Source organism: Bufo bufo, chromosome 3 (genome assembly GCF_905171765.1).
Source record: "Bufo bufo chromosome 3, aBufBuf1.1, whole genome shotgun sequence".
Lineage (NCBI taxonomy): Eukaryota > Metazoa > Chordata > Amphibia > Anura > Bufonidae > Bufo > Bufo bufo.
Window position 1 is genome coordinate 145,463,724 of NC_053391.1, and position 24,625 is coordinate 145,488,348.

The following is a 24,625-nucleotide window of genomic DNA, read 5'->3' on the forward strand; positions in this document are numbered from 1 at the left end:
GTGTCTTAGGCTGGGTTTCCACGCTGCGCTGATAATGGCAGACGATATTGCGGGTAACACTGTGGATGGGCAGGGTTCTGGCCACATTTGGCAGCCACAGTGTGTGAACCCAGCATTACCTGATAAACCTGGTAATGGCTCAAAGAAAATGTCTAGAATAATGACAAGTTACTTAGACTTGCAAAGGGATGTGACTAATTAGCTACAAAAATACATCTTGATGTTACACAATACTGCTGATTCATAGTATGTTCCTCTCTAGAAGTACATTACAAGGATTTCCTGATATTTTCCTAGGACGTACCGTATTTAACAGTTCCTCTAAACTATTACTGCCCTGTGAACTACAGAGAGGCCGACCTCTGACTGACCCATCATATCAGTTCCAAGCACTTTGTTCCCATTTTAGAGAATGTACACAGGGAAATTTCGCACAAATTTCTTCATTTTGAGGGGTTATTCACACAAAGATATCCTGGATGCATTATCCTTCTGCATTACTTGCATGTGTCACAATTTAGTAAATTTAGTATGGTCACTGAGTTATTCACTAAAATCTATCTGTATAGCGCCACCTGCTGTTTGTTCTTTTCCTTATTACTCCATCCACTTTACTGAGCTGGTCAAACGTGCTCAGTCTTCCACTGTCACCAGCCATATCTTCTGTTAGAAGCTGTGGCAGTTCCAGGGAAAAACTGACCCAAAATAAATTTTGGGAAATTCACTCATCTCTACCCCTATTCTTGTTATGTATACCTGCTGTGCTGTCTCCCATTGTTGGCTATTCCACCTATTGACTGTAATATATTTATGCATTGTGCACTCAGATATATCTTTTTTGACTATCTTCTGACATCTACATCTTATTTTTACATATGGTAGTACATTCTAGATATGTAATAAAATATTTTAAAAAAATTGCCCTTGCTGCTCACATAATGGAGGGTTTTTCAGGAATGATTAAAAATGTCCTTAAAGGGGTTATCCCATGACTAATGTAAAAAATGAAAATCAGACATCATATAGTACATGACAATCTCTTTCTAACAAAGAACCAGCCCTGTATCACACATGGGTCCAGAGATCTCCACATTCATTGCTCTGTTAGATTTATATCAAGCTGACAGCTCAAGGGGGGTGTCTTTACTGCTGCAGCTAAGGGGGTATGTCTCAGCCCTACCTATCACAGCTCAGGAGGCAGTTGAAGGATGAAACTGAGCATGTGCGGCCTTTTCAGTGAGCTGGACAAAGGAATGAGAAAAAACAAACTGCAGGTGGCGCTATACAGATACATTTTATTAAATAACCCTGGCTAGGCTACATTTTTGATTACATGCAATTACAAAAATATTCAGATCCAGGTGCTGGTTTGAAAACTGTATAATGTTTTTGATGGGACAACCCCTTTAAATGTGAGCAGGATTGGTTGCTGCCACTTGCAGAGCTGCCTAGGGGGTGAAGTGATGAGGCCTCACTACACTGCTCTTCCACGTTCTGGCACTTGTATATACTACATATTGCTGAGTTTTCCTGTTAGGCCGCTCAGCCATGATGGCATATCGTAGGCAAGATCACATCATTAAGTGTTCTTGCATAGAAAAACCACTTACTGTTATCTTACATATATATTCTTATTAATATATCCAAATTTACCACCCTAACTCCTCCCACAGTTTTTACACTACATAGACAGTAATATACCGAAACGTGTGGATTGTTCCCAATTGGTGTGCTATTACTTTGTGGAACATTTCGCCGAATGGTTCACGAAATATCGGCGTTTTTGTGGCAAAATTGGTCCTTCAGGAATGAATGGCGGAATGTTCAAAACTAGAGTGAGAGCTGACAAAAGCTAGAGTGTGAGCTAAAAAATCAGGACATCATGTCTTAACTGCTACCACTCCCTCATTTTCAAGCCCACCTACACAAATCTTATATCAAAACGTTCAGCTATCCCTGCTGCCACTAAAAATGTCCACTGCAAAGCCATAGTCCTGAGAGTTTTTACAATATGACAATTTGTTTGCAACTCACCCCACCCATTGACATTCATTTAAACTCCACTCTAGCCACCTCAAATTTGAAGGGCAATTTCTAAACTGCGACTGTGCCTTCATTTTTTATATTTCAGAGGCATACTATGCATCAATGTAGGTCTGGGTCTTGTGATTCTCACAATATAAAGCTCCTCCCTGTAGGATTTATTTGAAGATGGCAACCGCCAGTGAAGTGAGCAAGTTGGAGCAGTTTGTTTTTAACCGCTCTCCTCTGCCCTTGCTGTAGAGTGAGTTGCCATAGGAACCCAGGTGTGTGAGCAGCCAGCAGAGTGGCAAAAGCTAGAGTGTGAGCTGAAAAATCAAGACATGATTTCTAAACTGCCACCACTCCCTCATTTTCAAGCCCACCTACACAAATCGGCTGCTAATGTTTTATTGTAACTGTGAAGCACTTTGGGCAACAACATTGCAATTAAATGTGCTATAAAAATTAAAAAAAAGTTGAAATGCATTTCTCTCTCTATAAATTGGTTAGTGTAATGTTTACTATCTCTACACACTCCAAACACTCCACACAGTTACTCTGCCCACTCCATAAAGTTACTCTGCCCAGTCCAACCTTTCCACAGTTACTCCAGCCACTCCAAGCACACAACAGTTACTCAAGCCACTCCACCCAGTTACTCCGCCCACTCCAGTTGTAGACTACTTATGGAGGCAAGAACACTTCACACAATTTCCCCAGAAATTGTAGCTTTTCTAGTTCCAATCTATTGTAGAGCAGTGTAGTGTGTAGTGAGGTCTTGCCCCCTCACCCTCCTAGGCAGCTCTGTAAGTGAAGGCAACCAGTCTTCTCATACTCTAGGACAGGTTGCTGGTGGCCATTTGATATCATTTCCAGAGAACCCTGTGAAGGACAGGAGAAATTGTGCAGTTAGCCTACGTTCTGTGAGGTTTCCGTAGGGGAGGGGGGGGGGGGGTGGACAGAATGGCATAGACTGCTATAGCACTACACTACCCTTTAAAAGCCGACAGAATAAAATCTAATATATGCCAATTGGTGGTATTTGACCTCAGAAAATTCTCCCTTAAACCAGTAGGGTCACAAACAGAACTGTTTCTCTACAGGATAACATAGCAAAAAATGCAGTGTGAACAGAGTCTAAACAGGAGGAGGATATTCTTTTTGTACAAGGTGATTCAGTACCGACAGTGAGAAAATGATTTTAGTGTAATTGGCAAAGAACAGTAGAATCCATAATGTCCTGTGCAGAAAACTGAGTCATTATGTCCATAAGTTGTGCAATGAGGAGCTTTACTTTCCATAGTACTATTGTATGCCAGGCACAAAGGGTGCATTATGATAAACTAAACACCTTACAAAAGATAAATGGCTTTCTTATTTTCAGATTAATAATTTGATAATATTCCCTTCGCTTTTAAATCATTCACGTTCTTTCCTGAAGATGAATATGCAGTTACTGGATCTTAAATCATGTTTAGACCCTTTACTCAGATAGACACACTGCACTTATACGTCCTGATTGCGCTATGTCCTGGTGATGTTGGAGGCACAGAAGCTGTGATTCCAAGAGTACAGCCTGTGATTGACAGCTGGCTCCCGCTGTAACACCCGGGATCACAGAAGTCTCTGATCCTGGCTTTTTTTAAACCCTTCAGGATCCATGTTAAAGAGGACCTTTCATGGGTCCGAACATTGTAAGATAACTATCTGGACATGTAGAGCGGCGCCCAGGGAACTCACTGCACTTACTATTATCCCTGGGCGCTGCTCCGTTCGCCCGCTGTGGCCCCATTTCCTTCTCCCACGCTGTATGATAATTGCTGTAATGGTTCACCAGGGAGGAGTCTGCCCTGTTTCTCCCTGGGCGTCTCCTTCTCCTAGCGCTGTCCAATCGCAGCACAGAGCTCACAGCCAGGGGAGAAAAAAAACTTCCAGGCTGTGAGCTCTGTGCTGCAAGTGGACAGCGCTACAGCCAGGGAGAAGAAACGCCCAGGGTGAAACAGGGCAGACTCCTCCCTGGTGAACCATTACAGCAATTACCATACAGCGCGGGAGAAGGTAACGGGGCCACAGCGGGTGAACGGAGCGGCGCCCAGGGATAATAGTAAGTGCAGGGAGATCCCTGGGCGCCGCTCTACATGTCCAGATAGTTATCTTACAATGTTCGGACTCATGAAAGGTCCTCTTTAAATACAGCCATCTCAGGAGTTTTCCAGAGGAAAGCGACTCTGTCCGCCCACCAGAACATGGCCAGGCAATTGGGGGTTACCATAGCCACCTGGGGGCCTGAGGAAGTCTGCCATAAGTATGAGCTTATTAAATCATGCCAGAGGGCAATGATGCTTTAAAAAACTATCCTTCCTCCAAAAGATAAGAATGTATTTTTTAATTAAAAAATAGTTTATTGCTTAAGTAATCCCCAATAAAAAAAATTAATGCCCTGCTGTATAAAGGGAACATCCTGTTTACACTGCAAGGTGCATTGCATAAGATTGCTGTTTTTTTCCATACCACCACTCCAAAATTTATAAAAGTTAAAGTGGTATTCCTTTTTCCATAACTATGTGATCTCCATGGACCACTCACTTATCCATTGACTTTAATGTGTGTATACACACATCAGTGGTTTTCCATGGCCTGTCAGTCTGTTGTGACACCACGGATGCATCCATAATTTTTTACAGATCCCTCACACACAATATAGTCTATGGGTCAGTGAAAACCACGGACTCAAGACAATGCCATCCATGTTTGGTCCATGGTTTTCATGGATCATTGCTAGGATATGTTCTGGGAATTAAAGGGGCTGTGACAAATTTTGAAGTTATCCCCTATCCACAGTGTAAGGAATTGGTGGGGGTCTGACTGCTGGAACACCCATCGTTCCTGAGAACAGGGGTCTCGTTCCCCAGATCTGATGGAGCAGCAGGTTAAGTATGCTCCCTGCTGCTCCATTCATTCTCTATGAGACCACCAGAGATAGCTGAGTACAGTTCTCAGCTATTTCCATTGGTCCCACAGTGTCCTCCCTTACAAGAATGTTGTCCCTTAGTGTTAGTAAAATCAAAATGTAATACTCACCTAGCCCCATTCCCATGATGAATGGAGAACATCATGCTGTCCCCAGCAACAGGCTCAATGTGGTAAAGTCATCGTGCCTGTTGAGCACAAGCGTGCACAGGCTGCTTTCCCAGCCGGGAAGTGATCTTCGGCCTGTGCACTCTCTAGTCTCCTGCCCAGGACAGCAGGCGCGATGACATCACTGCATTGCAGCAGCTGCTGGGGAGAGTCCAGGCTGGGGAATGGTGAGGCAGGTAGCTGACCGCCCTCTGCTTCACCATTGCATTCGTCTGATGACGCAGATACAATTGAAATCAGGACATACCTCAGCCCTCCGTTTACCACAGGACAAGCTGCCGAATGCGGGGGAGTTGCAAAGTATGATGGTTCCAGTAAAAACTGCAACTTATTCTGCAAACAACAAGCCATCTCACAGCTACAATGATAGGAAAAAAAGTTAATCAAGGAACTTTGAATAATGTGTTAGGCTACTTTCACACTGGCATCAGCAGGGCACCCATTCATTATAATGGGGGTGGGCCGGAGGTCTGGCTGCAGCAGGGCAAACATGTCGAGAGGCGGCCGGATAAAAACTACAACATGCTGCGGTTTTTGTCTGTCCGCCTCTCAGCTTGTTTGCTGTGCTGCGGCCGGACCTCCGGCCCACCCCCATTGTTGTGATTGGGGCCGGAGCGTTAGCACAGATCGGCAAGCTGTTCCCCTGCAGGAACAGCCTCCTGGACCCCGCTGCCCCCAGTGTAAAAGTAGCCTTATACAAATAATATATTTCATGCCATTTTACCATGACGTAGATGTAGCATTGGACTTTTTACACAAGGACATATGTACGGTGTCTCATGTCTCAGTTATGATATACAGTACAATATGGATGTCTCTACAAGGATTGGAATGAATGCCTTTTAATACACACATTGTAGAGCTTCCTCCGACATTATGTCTTTGGGATGCAAACCTGTGTTCAATGTTAAACACCATTGCCGTAAGGCGGCATTTCATATTTTTGCCTACTTTCCTGTCGGATGTCCCCCTCCCACACTCGCTTTTTGATATTTTCAGTTTTTTTTTCTGTTAGCCTCATTTGGCTGTGATAGTACACAGGAAAGTAAGGTCATTTTGTCAACAGCTAATTGTTGGCTTGTTTATGTGAAACTGTGTGTGCTTCATTGTGCGTGTCTGCAGTGTGCCAACGATAAAGCCCGGTGAGTTTTATGTTACCCATCCCTTACCTCATCTAATTGTGTCCTGTGTACAACAATGCATTCATATGCATCCTGTTACACAGACCAATGATCAGATGAGTGTTTGAAATGCTTGTTCATCGGCTCTAAAACACCGGTCTTAATAACTGTGCCCCATAATATTTACCTTAAATATAGTAAGAGTTCTAATAGACATGTGGATTACCCACCCAGACTAAAAATCGATGCACCTACATTTTGGAGTAAATCATACCAATCCGTGCCCTGATTTGGCACAGGTAGATTTCGAGAGATTTGCACCTAGCCGAAAAACGGGGCATGACAGTGGTGTGACCCAAAATGTGACGTTTCGCGCCACTATTCTGGGGTAAAACTCTCTCTTTATCATCCAGCCTGAGCCATCGTGACAAATTAAGCTGGCGTCTCTAGGAGTAGTAAATCTGCCCCAATATCTTTAAACCATTTTGACTGCGCTGAGTTGTATATTGCATAGGTTAATAACAGGGTTACCGTAGCCGTCCATTATGCTTTATAACAGTAATTAAGCAGTTCTTAGAAGAATGATATAATAAACCTTTCACTTGCTTTTTGCACTGCATACCGAGGAGACTGTGCCCTATTCTCTGCTAGGATCCTGTGCTCTATGTGAACCCGAGCAGTTCAGATTATGTCCATGAAGAACAAAACCCCTGTTATAGACTCTCATTGTTCAGGATTACTGAGGAGTAGCACCTGATGATGACACCAGTCGTGGGAGTCTTTCAAAATCTGCACTCTAGATGCTCCGACTCAGCTTGTCTCTTATTATTAATCGGCTCATTTGTGCTCTTATTACAACAGTGCTGGATACACCCAATAGACAACAACAGGAGATATAATGGGCATTAAAGGAGGTCAAGGACGTGCCCAAAATAATTGTATGCTCTCAAAGGCTTGCACAGATCAATATTGGATAACAGCTTGTTTGTCGTAGGGTTAATTATACTCGTACGTGATATCATTGTTTGCAGATTGCATAATTCAGTAGTACACGGAAATACATGAAATTCCTTTGTAATCCTCGGCATCTTTTCTGATAGCTCTCTTTTGTTCCTTTATTATTACTACTGGACATTTATGAATAAAGTCAAAACCAAAACACAGCAAAATTCACTTCTGAATATTTGCAATAGAAACGCAACAAAATCCACTACATGTGGCCTACAAACCAACGCGCTCAGCTATTTCCGGAACTTCCATAGAAGTGAATGGAGAGAGCACAAGCACGGCCACCTTTCTATTCATCTCTATCAGGTTCTGGAAATAGCCAAGCCAGCGCACAGGTATTTTCGGCACTCCCATAGAAGTGAATGGAGGGTGGCCGATGTTCACTTTGCGGGCCTGTTCTAGCAATAGGTGGGGCCTACACCTATCTGACATTGGTGGTGTCTCTTATCGATATGCCTCCAATGTGTGAGATGGGCCATCGCCTTTAACTTTTTCAGTTAGACCGTTTATTCCAACCAGATAGGGAATGGTTGTGGGTGAGCAAATTAGAGCGTCACACATTACACAGATAAGTGCAGTACTCTTCTGCGGGTGTCTTTAATAAGGTTAATCAATAGAACAATAGAGCAGCCATATCCCAATTCTACACCGACTATTATCATGAGTATTGCCTTGCAGATAACATCTTCCCCTCACAGCTGCAGTAAACTGACAGTGGGTGACCTATCTATATAGTAGGTGTTATCATTTCTCTTGACTGCTACAGCAGACAATATTTTTTATTTTCAATGACATAGTACTGCTGAAATAAATGAGTTTTTAAAAATGCCCCATTCTGATAGAAGTGCCCCTTTAAATAAGAAAAAATAGGTTGCAACATTATTTCTTCCTCAGTGTCTGTTTGAGACGGTGTAAAAGGGGAGGGTAGAGGGAGGTCATATACTGTACATAAAATTTACGCTGAGAGAGGGGAGAGGGAGCAGCAGTTGGGAGGGGAAGGCAGCCGATTGGTCAAGACATATATCACAGCCTTACAGCTGTTAGCAAGAAGAGCTTGTCCACTCAACAGTTGTGAAGAAAATGTACTTTAATGGAAGCTATGGAGCTTGAAAGAGAGTTCCCAAAAAGTACATATAATGCTCTACACTCCTGGTTGCATTACATACAGTGGGGGTCATTTATCAAGACCAGCATCTTCTACACCAGTGTTGGTAGCCGCCTGCACAACTGGAGGATGTGCTTCATTTATGAAGAGGCAGACGCTTCACCATAAATTAAAAGGGTTGTTCCATGAACAATATTCTACTGTTTTTTAAACCAGCACCTGGATCTAAGTACTTTTGTAATTGCATATATTAAAATTTTTTGTATAACCAGCGAGTTATTCAATAACTCACTGCTGTTTGTTCTTCATATTTTTCTGTCTATCTTGCTGAGATGGACACACATGCATAATTCCATCCTTCAACTTCCACAAGCCGTATATGTTGTTAGAACCTGGGACAGAGATGCCGCTGAAAGGACACAACCCCCTGAAAAAGAAACCCCCCCGAGCTGCCAGCAGAATAGCCACGCTCCCTGAGAAAGGACACACCCCATGAAAAAGAAAACCCCCCGAGCTGCCAGCAGAATAGACACGCTCCCTGAGAAAGGAAACACCCCATGAAAAAGAAAACCCCCCGAGCTGCCAGCAGAATAGACACGCTCCCTGAGAAAGGACACACCCCCTGAAAAAGCAAACCCCCCGAGCTGCCAGCAGAATAGACACGCTCCCTGAGACAAGGACTCACCCCCTGAAAAAGAAACCCCCCCGAGCTGCCAGCAGAATAGCCACGCTCCCTGAGAAAGGACACACCCCATGAAAAAGAAAACCCCCCGAGCTGCCAGCAGAATAGACACGCTCCCTGAGAAAGGAAACACCCCATGAAAAAGAAAACCCCCCGAGCTGCCAGCAGAATAGACACGCTCCCTGAGAAAGGACACACCCCCTGAAAAAGCAAACCCCCCGAGCTGCCAGCAGAATAGACACGCTCCCTGAGACAAGGACTCACCCCCTGAAAAAGAAAACCCCCCGAGCTGCCAGCAGAATAGACACGCTCCCTGAGAAAGGAAACACCCCATGAAAAAGAAAACCCCCCGAGCTGCCAGCAGAATAGACACGCTCCCTGAGAAAGGACACACCCCCTGAAAAAGAAAACCCCCCGAGCTGCCAGCAGAATAGACACACTCCCTGAGAAAGGACTCACCCCCTGAAAAAGAAAACCCCCCGAGCTGCCAGCAGAATAGACACGCTCCCTGAGAAAGGACACAACCCCATAAAAAGAAAAAACCCAGAGCTGCCAGCAGAATAGACACACTCCCTGAGAAAGGACTCACCCCCTGAAAAAGAAAACCCCCCGAGCTGCCAGCAGAATAGACACGCTCCCTGAGAAAGGACACAACCCCATAAAAAGAAAAAACCCAGAGCTGCCAGCAGAATAGACACGCTCCCTGAGAAAGGACTCACCCCCTGAAAAAGAAAAACCCCCGAGCTGCCAGCAGAATAGACACGCTCCATGAGAAAGGACTTACCCCCTGAAAAAGAACCCCCCCCGAGCTGCCAGCAGAATAGACACGCTCCCTGGGAAAGGACACACCCCCTGAGCTGCTAACTTGAAAAAAATCTAGCAAAGCAATTGGAGCAATGAATGGGGAGATCTCTAGATCCATGTGAGGTTCAGGGGTTGGTTTTAGGTTTGTTAGAAAGGGAATATGTATCATATGATGTCTGATTTTTTTACATTAATCATGAGAAAACCACTTTAAGTGCATCCTCCGTGCGCCTAGAATGAGATCTACACCAGATCATAAGTGGCGCATTTTTCAGTCAATAGCGATAAATCTGCCAGTGGCGACGTCCTCACCAACACCACACTTCTACCTTTTCAGAAAGTGGCGAGGTCTGCACAAATTGCATTTTTTGCACAAATTGCTTTTAAAAAGTAGCAAACTCAAGGTAAGCTTCTCTTTTACACAAGAAAATAGACGTAGACTCTTGAAAAATGACAGTCTGTGTACTCCTAATGCCGCCTATGGATTTATTGCCATTATTTTGAAGCTAACAGATATGTAGAACTATAAACACCCTCAGAAATTCATTTATTTTTCAATCCTAGAGTTTTATTGAACGCTTAATATGCCTATGTGAGGAAGCAAAACTATGCCCAGAATGTTATCTTTCCTCTTCAGCCAGATGTTCCGAATACTCTGTGAAATATCTCCCGTGATTGGCAGTATTGGTAATGTCCAGTGTCTGTTTTGTGTTATACAGGATGTTGCTCCGTGGTTTCCTAAGTGCAATAACTGGCAAAGCAAGGCATCGTCCTGTGAAATTAAAGAATATCCAGCCGATATGTATACTGATGTGCCTTCTGACAGGTAAGAAATGCAGGCTCCCAGTCAGGACTTTCTGTTTTTTGTCATTTTATAAGCCACTTCCCACTACAAGCAAATACAGCGTGAAAAGGACATTCAAGAGGACCCGTCACTCCATTCATGATATCCTAACCACTGGCAGCATGAAACAGAGACAGGGTCCTTCTTTCCAAAGAACATAGAAAACACTGTCCCAGTAGAAGTCTCTACTGGGTCAGCGCCTGTCCTTCTATAGGGAGAAACCTGTCAATCAAGCTGGGTGGGGAGAAGCCAGAGGGGGACCACCTAGCGAAAACGTCTTCCCATCATGCCTGACTCTTTTTAATGCTGTTTTCTTTGGTCTTTGTAGATCGGGAACCTGTCAATATGTCATGGGAAGAGCAGCATGAATCTACTGACAGGTTCCCTTTAACCATTGACATAGGTAATAGGACCCACCTCACATCTCGAATAATGTTGGGAAACGATTTTTATGTACATGGCTTAATAAATCTGTGTCTAGAAGGTACCAATATCATTTTTTTGGTATACACCCACATAAAGAATGCACAGCGCTGGACTCTGAAGGGAAGTCTAGAGGAGTTTAGGTGCGGCACTCCACTGAAGAATATCTTCTTGAACTCTGTCCAATCTTTCAATTAATCTTTTACCAGAGTCTAAGTTCCACCAGCAGCAGCCCAAGGGTCGGGTATACATAATACATTTGTGGCTATGCTTACGTCACAACTCACGTTGGAAAAATGTCCGTGACCACAGATAGTTCTTTAGCTTAAAGGAAACCTGTCATCACTTTCTAAGCCTATTTATCCACTCATTTTTCTAAAAATACTTTTTAATACATTAATAATGATATTAAAATCAATTCTGAACGAACTATAAGTTCAGAGAAAAATCTAAAATAAATGTAAATGAACCTTAGATGAGTCCTGTCTCCTCCATGCTTCAGAGATGAGTCCAGGGTTCTCTGACTCTCGGAGTGCAGTAACACCCACTGTGAAGGAGCCCAGCACCGCCCCGCATCCTCCGAATCTCCTCCTTGCTCCCTGACGCCATAAAGCTAGAGTGCTGTATTCTCGCGATGCGCGAGCTAGCGCATGCGCAGTTCGTTCCCTGAGGCTGATGCGAGCACAGGGAAGGAACACTATGCCGACACTGTGCATGCTCTAGCTCGCGCATCGCGAGATTACGGCGCCCTAGCTTTGTGACGTCGGGGAGCAAGGAGGAGATTCGGAGGATGCGGGGCGGTGCTGGGCTCTGGAAACGTTAGTAGCCTCATTTACATATATATATATAAAATCGTTTTTTGGACACAATCAAAGCACACAGAGCTATGGGGAATGGATATTGCGGATGTGCTAGCGGCGATCTAGCAACCCATGTCCTCAGCTCTATACCCAAAATCCAGGTGACAGGTTCCCTTTAAGCAGACCAGCTTCAGGAAATGATCTTTTCGCTTAACCTGTCACCTACCTACACCTATTTGCGTCTGCAAGCGGGCGTGTACTGTTATTTCTGTAAAGGAGGAATGACAGTAACATGATGACAATAGAGGATATATTTCAACATTTGTGACTAAGAAAGGAATGTGGCTGCTTTTAGGGTAAAGCTTGTTTTGGGTGGGGAGACAGCGCATGCACGACATGACTTCTCCTGATCACGTAGAGGCTGCACCTGTATGCTACAACTGGGTTTTGAATGCTTGATTTTTATGTAACAGAAGGTTTCAGGAGATATTTCCTACCCGTTAAGCTACGTTTTGTCACTTGAAGTGATGTAGATTAGAAAAGGAGTGAAAAGCTTGACGCATTAACTTTCTTCAGGCTGGGTCTAAACCTTGCCCACCTCCCTACCATAAGCTCTGATATCATATAGATGAGCGGTGTCTGGTTGGTGGGTCCCTCACTGAGGAATTGTGAAGCATATAAATAGTATATTTTTGGTAGTATAAAATATAGTGTATCTACAGTAGCATGTCCATAACCAGCGCCGTGCTCTTGCTCGAAACAGGACGTAGATGCTATGGTTTTTACCCTGTGGAATAATTGCAGTGTCACACCCTATATTCTTCGGGTTTTCAAATGGTGAAATCTGCTGTGAAAACCTGCAACATAAATTGACATGTTGCAAATTTAAAATCTGCACCTCAAGTAATGTGCAGATTCCTTTCTGGAATTTTTTTTCAGTATGTGGATGATATTAAAAAAAAAAACTCTTATCCGTTCGGCTGCCTGGGTAAAATGCTGCCGATTTTGTGCACGCAGCTCTGCTGAAGAAAAGCTGCAGCATGCCTGTCCCATGTGGATGTACCATAAAAGATCATTTGGGAGTCCATGAGCCTTAGATACTGGGGTTGGGACATTAATTATCCCCTGTATACCAGAAAACTGGCACCAAAAAAGTCCCAATGTTTGGAGCGCAAAATTTAGTGACTTTTTTGGGGGTTAGAGCCCCAAAGTGGAGCTGGGAGCAGGGAGTGCACGGCTGGCATAGCCCGTCTCATGTGTAATTATCTACGCCAGAAAACTGGTATAAGCTATACTAGAAATCTACACCAGCTCCTTTGCTGGTGTAGAGTTCCGTTTTGGCGCACGGAGCTGCACAGATGTGCCACAATTATTAAAGGGGTTGTGCAGTGCCAGCCGCACAGTAATTGGAAGCTATAATATCCTTTAAAAAATGTTATGCGTGGACTTAATCCAAGTAATGACAAATTCTAATTAAACAGAAAAATGACAGTTTTTTGTAAATATATTCCAATGTAATAGTTTTGTCATACATTATAATATAGAGCGTTTCATACAGAACTTGTACATCGGATATCTACAGTACCTTAAGGCCTATTTCACACGAGCGTGTCCGGATAAGGTCCGGATGCGTTGCGGCAAAACCGCGCGAGTAGGTACCCAATTGCAGTCAGTTTTGACTGCGATTGCGTTCCGTTGTTTTGTTTTTATCGCGCGGGTGCAATGTGTTTTGCACGCGCGTGATAAAAAACCTGAATGTGGTACCCAGACCCGAACTTCTTCACAGAAGTTCAGGTTTGGGTTCAAGGTTGTGTAGATTGTATTATTTCCCCTTATAACATGGTTATAAGGGAAAATAATAGCATTCTGAATACAGAATGCATAGTACAATAGGGCTGGAGGGGTTAAAAAAATAAATAAATAATTTAACTCACCTTAATCCACTTGTTCGCGCAGCCGACATCTCTTCTGTCTTCTTCTGTGAGGAAAAGGACCTTTGATGACGTCACTGTGCTCATCACATGGTCCATCACATGATCTTTTACCATGGTGATGGATCATGTGACGGACCATGTGATGAGTGTAGTGATGTCATCAAAGGTCCTATTCCTCAAAGAAGAAGACAGAAGAGAAGCCGGGCTGCACGAAAAAGTGGATTAAGGTGAATTCAATTTTATTTTTATAAGGGGAAATAATAAAGATCGGGTCCCCATCCCGATCGTCTCCTAGCAACCGTGCGTGAAAATCACACCGCATCTGCACTTGCTTACGAATGCTTGCGATTTTCACGCAGCCCCATTCACTTTTATGGGGACTGCGTTGCGTGAAAAACGCACAATACAGAACATGCTGCGATTTTCACGTAACGCAAAAGTGATGCGTGAAAATCACCGCTCATGTGCACAGCCCCATAGAAATGAATGGGTCCGGATTCAGTGCGGGTGCAATGCGTTCACCTCACGCATCGCACCCGCGCGGAAATCTCGCCCGTGTGAAAGAGACCTAATGCTGCGAACAGACTGAAGGAAGCGCTGCTCTTTTTCAGCCCTCCTAAATTATCAGAATTAAAATAGGTACATACTTACCCCCCTCCTCTCTTCAAATTGTAGAATCTCAGGGGGACATTTACTAAAACCGGCATATTTCACGCAGGTCTAAATCCTTCCCCTACTCATATCACAGGTTTACATCTCTTAAAGGGGTTGTACAGTGCCAGGATATTGATCACCTATCCTCAGGAGAGGTCATCAATATCAGATTGACGGGGGTCGGACTCCCAGCACCCCTGCTGATTGAAGAGGTAGCGGTGGTCGTGTAATCGTGTGATTAGGACAGATCTAATATGCCGATTTTAGTAAATGTCCCCCTGAGATTCTACAATTTAAAGAGAGGAGGGGGTAAGTATGTACCTTTTTTAATTCTGATAATTTAGGAGGGCTGAAAAAGAACAGCGCTTCCTTCAGTCTGCTCACTAAACGGTGAAGTGCAGCACTGAGGTATTGTACTATATGAAATGTTCTGTATTATAATGTATAACAAACCTACATCTTTTAGAGCTCATGCACACGAATGTATTTTCTTTCTGTGTCCGTTTTTTTTTTTTTTTGGGGACCATATGCGGAGCCATTCATTTTATTGGGTCCGCAAAAAAAAACGTTAGTTACTCCATGTGTATTCCGTTTCCGTATGTCCGTATGTTCTGTTCCGCAAAATATGGAATGCACATGAATGCGGATCCGTGGATCGCAAAATACATACAGTCGTGTGCATGAGCACATTGGAAAATATTTCTTTATACAAATTCAGATGCTTGGTTTGGGTATATTTTTCTAAATATATTTATAAAAACCTGACATTTTTCTGTTTAATTAGAATTTGTCATCACTTGGAGTAAGTCCAAGCATCACATTTTTTTTAAAAGGAAATTATAGTTTTCAATTACTGTGTGGCTTTTGGATCCAGCTACGGCAAATTAAAATAAACGCACTGGCCTACAATTTCGATTCCCAGAACTGTGAAGGGGTATAAATGAATGATTCTTTGACTTAAAGTTTTTGAAGAGGTTCCTACAGGGCTCTGTAAAAAAGTAACCTTCAGTTGGCTCTTACGGTTAGGGCTTATGCACACGGCTGTAGCCGTTTTTGCGGCCTGCAAGTTGCGGATCCACAAACACGCACACTGGTTATGTGAGTGTCCTGCCCTCTATAGAACTCTCATACGGATGCAGACAGCACACAGCCCCATTGAAGTGAATGGCTCCACAGTCGGATCAGAAGGCGGATTGGATGCGGACAAAAAACACGTTCATGTGCATGAGTGCCAAGAGTATTGTAGATGGCTGCCATAGTACAACTTTTTAAAATGTTTAATTGCATAAACTGCTATGTGATAAATCAAGTGGTCACCAGAGCTGAGGTTCTGCAGTAGCAAAGGACTGATATTCCTCCAGCATTTGTATAATCAGTGGACAATGTGGTCAGAATACACAGTAAACAGATGGCCCAGTATTTAGTCCTTAGACTAATGTAAAACTAAGAGAAAATGTAGCATTACTCATATGTTGTAGTTTGCATGCAAATCTAACCACTCGTCAGACAATAGGGGTTCCTTTGGCCACTCACAAAACATTAAAGGGGTTGTCTCATCAAAGCATATAGACATCATAGAGGGGGGTTCCCAGTTTGGACCCTGTCCATGAGCTAGGACTAAAAGCTGCTCTGTACAAGTGGTTCCTATTACCAGTGGACTCCAGCCATATTACTACCAAGGCCACCATGTAATAGGGCTTCCTCTGGCAAGGTCAGCTGTTTGCCAGAGATGTTGGAGTCTCTGATGAGACAACTGCTTTAATGCATCTAGATACCTCAGACTGTAATCTTTCCATTTTTGTTCTGCTCTTAAAGGAGTGGCCACCTTTTTGGAGGATTTTTGGCAAACCCCCCTCCTGGGCAGACCTGCAAAGGGAAGCATACATACCTGCTCCCCGGCACTGGGTTCCGGCTCCTTTGCTCCTTGCAGCCAATCGCTGGCCACAGTGGTGACTTATTGGCATAACGCAAGGGGAGCAGGTTGCCGCTGTGGCCAGCAGTTGGCTGCGGCTGTGTCAAAGCGAATGTTGCTATTTCTTGAACATGATTATAGGGGCGCCCATCTTGCCTGAGCAGGTCCTAACAGCATTGAGAGAGCATTTAGGGACAGCCGCCACACAGGCCGTAGACAAAATGGACAGGAGGGGACCTCATTAACTTCTGTTGGGAGAGTTTTGTAGGCATGCTCTGTGATTGTGGTCAGGAGAGAGTACATAAGCTCTGACAATGACCTATTATCACTGGAGGATACTGTGTTATCTATACAGAGGTGATATCTGTCATTCTAGTCCTGTGTGTACCTAAGCAGATAACTGCAGTAAAGTGATCTGTGCAGACCAAGAAGTGGTGCCTATTATTAGGCTTAGTGGCCAGTGCAAAAACTGCAGGATTTTATGTTTTTTTTAAAAAAAATATAGATAGTGACATGGAAATGAAAAATATCATCCCAAATTCTTTAAAAATATGTTAAACATAAAAATGTGATTTAAACAATAGGTCATTTTCTGATGACACATTCTCTTTAATCTAGCTTTGGCTCAGAAGTATTTTGTCCTTACTTTCTCACGTATTTTCTTTTTTAGCTCATGCTGCTAAATTTGATTTCAAAGCTGTGTTTAGTGCGCCATGCGTGGACATTATGACTTTAAGTACACCTGTCCCTGAGCTGACAGAATTTACCGTGTGCACCTACATACAGCTGGATTCTTCTGATCCCTGGACTGCTTTCACCTACCAGCTGCCTACTTCTCCCACCAATTCCTATGAATTGGGTCTTCTTGGTGACAGCAGCAGCTTGAAAATATGGATGTTCGGCACTGAGATAACTGTGTTTGAGAGACTAAAACCACATACTTGGTACGAGGTCTGCATTATGTGGGATGGCAGCAATGACTCCATGGGATTTTATCTGGATGGTACATTAAAAGAAAGCCGCAAATTGGAGAACAGCACCAAACTAGACGGAGGTGGCAGTGTGGTCCTCGGCTGCTCGCACTTTAAAGACATAAATGCCTCAGCATCTGTTGGGTTAGTCGGTAATATCTACATGTTCCGGATGTGGGACAGAGCACAAACGTCCCTTTTGCAGAAATGCATTGATGGGAAAGTTATAAAGTGGAGAAAGGATGACTGGATCTACATCTCAACGGTAGTACAGAAAGATTCATCCCTGCACTGCGGTAAGTCCTGTCACTACTGCTTTTCATTTATTTTTGCCTAGGATAACATCCCAAGATGACATAATTATTACAGATTTCACTTAACGAAAGGCTGTGGTTTGGTGCAAAGTAACGGTTCATAGGTATATACTGAATGCCCTCTCTTCACCAGCAGGAATAATTGAACAGTAAACTTGCAGTCTGCCAGGGCATTCCACAATTTCCAAGGCTTTCTTGCATGCTATAATACAATCACTCTGTACAGCATGTGTTGGGGCACTGCTTCCACATGTCGTAGCATGCCAACAGGCATCATAATGGCATTTGCCAGTGACAGATTGCAGGCTGCTGTACCACAGAGTTACTTTAACCCCTTCCTGATGCAGCGATTTTTTCCATTTTTTTTTTTTTTTACTCCCCTCCTTCCAGGAGCCATAACTTTGTTATTTTTCCGATCACATAGACGTATGAGCTCTTGTTTTTTACAGACAAGTTGTACTTTGTAATATTGCACATGAAGCTAGACGCTAGGAAAACAAATTCTAAAATGGTGTGGAATTGGAAAAAAAATGCAATTCCACCAGTTTTATGGGTTTTGTTTTTACTGCATTCCCTATGCGGTGTTTGACAACTTCATGTTAATTCTGCGGGTTAGTATGATTACAGCAATAACCACATTTTTGTAGTTATTCTTGTGTCTTAATTCTTTTATAAAAACATTAGAAAAAATAAAATGTGTCTTTGCATCGCCATTTTCAGATGTCTACGGCACTGTGCAAGAGCTGATTTATTGAGAGGTGATCTGTATTTCTCATTGCTACAGAATTTTGTGGATTGTATGACTTTTTGATCATTTTTTTAATTCAATTTTTTGGGGAGGTAAAGCAACAAAAAAACTGCAAATCAGCCTTTTTGCTTTTCTTCCATTTTACCATACACCCATGGGGTGCATACTTTTATTTTAATTTATGAGTAATTTTTGGACAACGCAATACCAATGATCTTTATTTGGTATTTATTTTTATTAGCAAAATGGAGAAAAGGGTTGATTTGAATATATATATATATATATATATATATATATACAGTGCTGCCCATAATTATTCATACCCCTGGCAAATATTGACTTAAAGTTAGTTTTATTCAACCAGCAAGTAATTTTTTGACGGGAAATGACATCGGTATCTCCCATCTACAAGAGGCATTATTGTGGGAAAAAAGACATTTCTCAGCTTTTATTTACATTTGAGCAAAAAGTGTCCAGTCCAAAATTATTCATGCCCTTCTCAATAATCAATAGAAATGACTTTATTGGCTATTACAGCAATCAAACGCTTCCTATAATTGCAGACCAGCTTTTTGCATGTCTCCACAGGTATTTTTGCCCATTCATCTTTAGCAATGAGCTCCAAATCTTTCAGGTTGGAGGGTCTTCTTGCCATCACCCTGATCTTTAGCTCCCTTCACAGATTCTCAATTGGATTCAAGTCTGGACTCTGGCTGGGCCACTCCAAAACGTTAATGTTGTTGTCTGCTAACCATTTCTTCACCACTTTTGCTGTGTGTTATGGGTCATTGTCATGCTGAAATGTCCACTGGTGCCCAAGGCCAAGTTTCTCTGCAGACTGCCTGATGTTGTCGTTGAGAACCCTCATGTATTGCTCTTTTTTCATGGTGCCGTTTACTGTGATTAGGTTCCCTGGTCCATTGGCTGAAAAACACCCCCAATGCATTAGGTTCCCACCACCATGTTTGATAGTGAGGATGGTGTGCTTTGGGTTGAAGGCTTCTCCTTTTTTACTCCAAATGAAGGAAACATCATTGTGACCAAACAATTCTATTTTTGTTTCATCTGACCATAACACAGAAGACCAGAAGTCTTCTTCTTTGTCCAGATGAGCTTTTGCAAAGGCCAAGCGAGCTTTTGTGTGCCTTATCTGGAGAACTGACGTCCTCCTTGGTCTGCATTGTGCAGTGTCCGTTGGATTGTTTGCCTTGAGACATTGCCACCAGCAGAGCCCAGATTCACCAGGATGTCCTTGGTGGTGATCCTTGGATTGTTTTTTACCTCTCTAACTATCCTCCTGGCCAGCACAGGTGTCACTTTTGGCTTCCAACCACGTCCTCTGAGATTTTCCACAGTGCAGAACATTTTGTATTTTTTGCTCAAATGTAAAAAAAAGCTGAGAAATGTTTTTTTTTTCCACAATAAGGCCTCTTGTACATCGTCTTATTATCTTTTGGGAGACACCTATGTCATTTCACGTCAAAAAATTACTTGCTGGTTGAATAAAAGTAACTTTAAGTCAAAATTTGCCAGGGGTATGAATAATTATGGGCAGCACTGTATATATATACATATAATTACTTTGCTACAGAAATTTACCCAGAATCGTAGAGCAAAATGTTGCAGCTTTGCCATTCCCATTTCCTACTAAGCCATGTCTCATTCATGTTACATCGCACTTCTTGGTGAGCTAGTGGCACAGAAAAGAGAAAGTAAGATAGCTGGTAAAGAAAACCCATACATTATTGGAAGTAGAAATACAAAAGTACAAATAGTCATTTTTAAAACTTCTTCAGCAGCTGCTGTATTTTTCTTAGTCTGACATGAGAAAATGTCAGCCCATACATTACAATTATGCAGAAATTCTTCTGAATGGTATATTTTTGGGTTCAGGTCGGCAGACCACGTTCTAAAACCACAATGACGACATTGTTTCCAACTCTGCTAATTAAAACCAAAGCTGACTCAATATTCTCCTTGACTGGCTAAACAAACATAAAAGGCCTATTAAGGATTTATATGCAACTTGGTAGAGTAACAGTATGTGATGCTATGAATCTAGAAATGGATTCAATAAAGGGGAACACAAGTGCCCTCTGAAAATATAGCATTATATATTGGTAAAACCTCAAGAGGTTGTTCATGTAAAATGATCCTTAAAGTGTGCAGTTAGCTTAGTATTTAAATCCACAATTCTATGTATGATGATTAGTGTCTAGGGCTGCAGCTATCGAATATTTTTGTAATAGAGTATTCTATTGAGTACTCTAATAACAAAAAACTTATTAAAATAATGTTTTTCTTTATAAAAACTCATCAGCCCCCCCATGCCATCAGCTGCCCCCCCATGCCATCAGCTGCCCCCATAGTGCCATCAGCTTCCCCCCGTGCCATCAGCTTCCCCCCCCCCCCGTGCCATCAGATGTCTCCTCAGTGCCATCAGCTGCCCCCCCATGCCATCAGGTTCCCCCCTAGTGCCATCATCTGCCCTCTCAGTGCCATCATCTGTCCCCCCTAGTGCCATCAGCTGCCCCCCGTGCCATCAGCTGGCCCCCAGTGCCATCTGCTGCCCCCTCAGTGCTATCAGCTGCCCCCCTAGTGCAACCAGCTGCCCCCGCAGTGCCACCAGCTGCCCCCCTAGTGCCACCAGCTGCCACCCCAGTGCCATCAGCTGCCCCCTCAGTATCATAAGCTTCCCCCCCAATGCCACCAGCTGCTCCCCAGTGCCACCAGCTGTCCCCTAGTGCCACCAGCTGTCCCCTAGTGCCACCAGCTGTCCCCCCAGTGCCATCAGCTGCCACCCCAGTGCCATCAGCTGCCACCCCAGTGCCACCAGCTGCTCCCCAGTGCCACCAGCTATCCCCTAGTGCCACCAGATGACACCCCAGTGCCATCAGCTGCCACCCAGTGCCATCAGCTTCCACCGTGCCATCAGCTTCCCCCCAGTGCCATCAGCTCCCCCCCCCAGTGCCATCAGGCTCCCCCCCAGTGCCATCAGCAGCCCCCCAGTGCCACCAACCCCCCCCCCAGTGCCACCAGCTGCCCCCTCGTGCCACTAACTGCCACCTAGTGCCACCAGCTGCAACCTCAGTGCCATCAGGCTCCCCAGTGCCATTAGCTGCCCCCTCAGTGCCACCAGCTGCCCCCCAGTGCCACCAACTTGCCCCCCAGTGCCACCAGCTTGCCCCCCTAGTGCCAACAGCTTGCACCCCAGTGCCACCAACTGCCCCCAGTGCCACCAGCTTTCCCCCCAGTGCCACCATCTCTCCCTCTTGGCCATGTCCCCAGCACCATTACTTACCTTTCCTGTAGGGGCTCTGCTCCACAGCTCCTCCATTTTCTTCTCTGCTCACTGCACTGCCGTCCTGACATCACACAGCATCGGGTCATAGTGAGCGCTCACTATGACCTGACGATGTGTCAGTGCATAGCGGTACGGGCAGGCGGGTGACCACGGAGCAGTGAGTAATAGCAAGCGCTTCACTCCCGCTTCGTGGTCACATGACACAAACGAATTCTCGATGCAAATAATTTGCATCGAGAATTTTTTGGTGTCGAATTACTTGATTCAATCGAGTAATCGTTTCAGCCCTATTAGTGTCACAATAATATATTTAGGATTTGTATGGCTCTAGTTGAACTCAATAAGAAACCCACACTCATTAAGCTCCCAAAAATGATGGCATGCATCAGTCAATGCAGTCAATTACAGCCTGAAGTCTGGAAAGCATAGACATCACCAGACGCTGGGTTTCATCCCTGGTGACGCTTTGCCAGGCCTCTACTGCAACTGTCTTACGTTCCTGCTTGTTCTTGGGGCATTTTCCCTTCAGTTTTGTCTTCAGCAAGTGAAATGCATGCTCAATTGGATTCAGGTCAGGTGATTGACTTGGCCATTGCATAACATTCCACTTCTTTCCCTTAAAAAACTTGTTGGTTGCTTTTGCAGTATCCTTTGGGTCATTGTCCATCTGCACTGTGAAGCGCCGTCCAATGAGTTTTGAAGCATTTGGCTGAATATGAGCAGATAATTCTGCCCGAAACACTTCAGAATTCATCCTGCTGCTTTTGTCAGCAGTCACATCATTAATAAATACAAGAGATCCAGTTCCATTGGCAGCCATACATGCCCACGCAATGACACTACCACCACCATGCTTCACTGATGAGGTTGTATGCTTAGGATCATGAGCAGTTCCTTTCCTTCTCCATACTCTTCTCTTCCCATCACTCTGGTACAAGTTGATCTTGGTCTCATCTGTCCATAGGATGTTGTTCCAGAACTGTGAAGGCTTTTTTAGATGTCGTTTGGCAAACTCTAATCTGGCCTTCCTGTTTTTGAGGCTCACCAATGGTTTACATCTTGTGGTGAACCCTCTGTATTCACTCTGGTGAAGTCTTCTCTTGATTGTTGACTTTGACACACATACACCTACCTCCTGGAGAGTGTTCTTGATCTGGCCAACTATTGTGAAGGGTGTTTTCTTCACCAGGGAAATAATTCTTCGGTCATCCATCACAGTTGTTTTCCGTGGTCTTCCGGGTCTTTTGGTGTTGCTGAGCTTACCGGTGGGTTCCTTCTTTTTAAGAATGTCCCAAACAGTTGATTTGGCCACGCCTAATGTTTTTGCTATCTCTCTGGTGGGTTTGTTTTGTTTTTTCAGCCCAATGATGGCTTGCTTCACTGATAGTGACAGCTCTTTGGATCTCATTTTGAGAGTTGACAGCAACAGATTCCAAATGCAAATAGCACACTTGAAATGAACTCTGGACCTTTTATCTGCTCATTGTAATTGGGATAATGAGAGAATAACACACACCTGGCTATGGAACAGCTAAGAAGCCAATTGTCCCATTAGTTTTTGGTCCCTTAACAAGGAGGCACATATGCAAACTGTTGTAATTCCTACACCGTTCACCTGATTTGGATGTAAATACCCTCAAATTAAAGCTGACAGTCTGCAGTTAAAGCACATCTTGTTCATTTCACTTTAAATCCATTGTAGTGGTGTATAGAGCCCAAAATTTTAGAATTGTGTCGATGTCCCAATATTTATGGACCTGGCTGTATGTGTGTGTGTACCTGTCACATTGAACATGCAGTCTGATGTGTGGACAGCACAGCAGGTTATAGAGCAGGAGGAACTGAATCTTTTACCCACAAATCTATATATTAATCTGCTCAGCTCCTTTTGTTCTATAAAATGTTTCCTGCAGATTGAATACTGTGTTCAATGTGACAGGTTCCCTTTAAGTGTACGGGAATCAGGGGGTTTGGACAGCAGTCTCAGAGTAAGGGCTCATGCACACCACTGTAGTTTTGATCCGCATCCGATCCACATGTTTTGTGGATGGTATGCGGATCCATTAATTTCAATGGCGGCCCCACAAAAAAAGAAAAAAATAGAAAAAATAGAAAATTTCCTATTCTTGTATGTGTCTGTGAGGGCAGGACATACCGAGGCACAAAATCTGTGTTTTGCAGCTCTTCGATTTGCGCACTGGAAAAACGGATACGGTTGTGTACAGGAGGCCTAGGAGCCTCCTGTACATTCAAACATCCATCAGAATCGGACCTGTAGAAGACAAGTAACACACGGATGGCTTTTTTTTTTCATTGAATGGATGAGTCTGATCCACTAACAATGAAAAATGTAATTTTTATGCACTAATACCAATCTTCTACTTAGCAATATTATCCAGCATGTCCAGCCAATTTTCCAAAAAATGCACTAAATGTGGAGTGACAATTTGGGACAATTTAGCATCAAAGGCAGAAATTTCCTGGACGCTACAGAGGTGTTTGTGGTGCTGAGTGCCAAATAAATGCCATTGAATCCAATGGTAGTCCAAAAGTAATGACTTTATTCAGCTTTTTATATGATTGAAGGCACACAAAAAACCCTAGGACACTACCTCACTGCTTGAACCTTACCCTAACTTTTAAGGGCCCTGAGGTCCCTCCTCAGCACTCTGGCTCTCACAAGTCCTTCCCGAATTCCACTTCTCTAGATCCCTGTGTCCTGACGGTACCTTCTTGTCTCTAATGGGTCCACACAAACATCACCTCCCTGTCTACCACACTACTAAAGAACAGCTGATTTTAAGGGGTGTGGGTGTCAGACCCCTGGCAATTAGATACTAT

At 43.7% G+C, this 24,625-nt stretch overlaps 1 protein-coding gene across 8 annotated transcripts in view; it reads left to right on the plus strand.

The window, feature by feature from the left end:
* The window catches only part of ADGRG2 (adhesion G protein-coupled receptor G2), a 146,581-nt gene that overhangs the window by 18,641 nt on the left and 103,315 nt on the right, over positions 1 to 24,625 (plus strand). For 7 of the 8 annotated variants that reach the window (XM_040423689.1, XM_040423682.1, XM_040423685.1 and 4 more), the window contains exons 2-3: positions 10,600 to 10,706; positions 17,118 to 17,714. In XM_040423689.1, the coding sequence (XP_040279623.1) occupies positions 10,601 to 10,706; positions 17,118 to 17,714 (703 nt within the window). In that variant the 5' untranslated portion in view covers position 10,600. Of the gene's footprint in view, positions 1 to 10,187; positions 10,285 to 10,599; positions 10,707 to 17,117; positions 17,715 to 24,625 lie in introns of those variants that run through there. The other variant, XM_040423683.1, reaches the window with a different exon arrangement.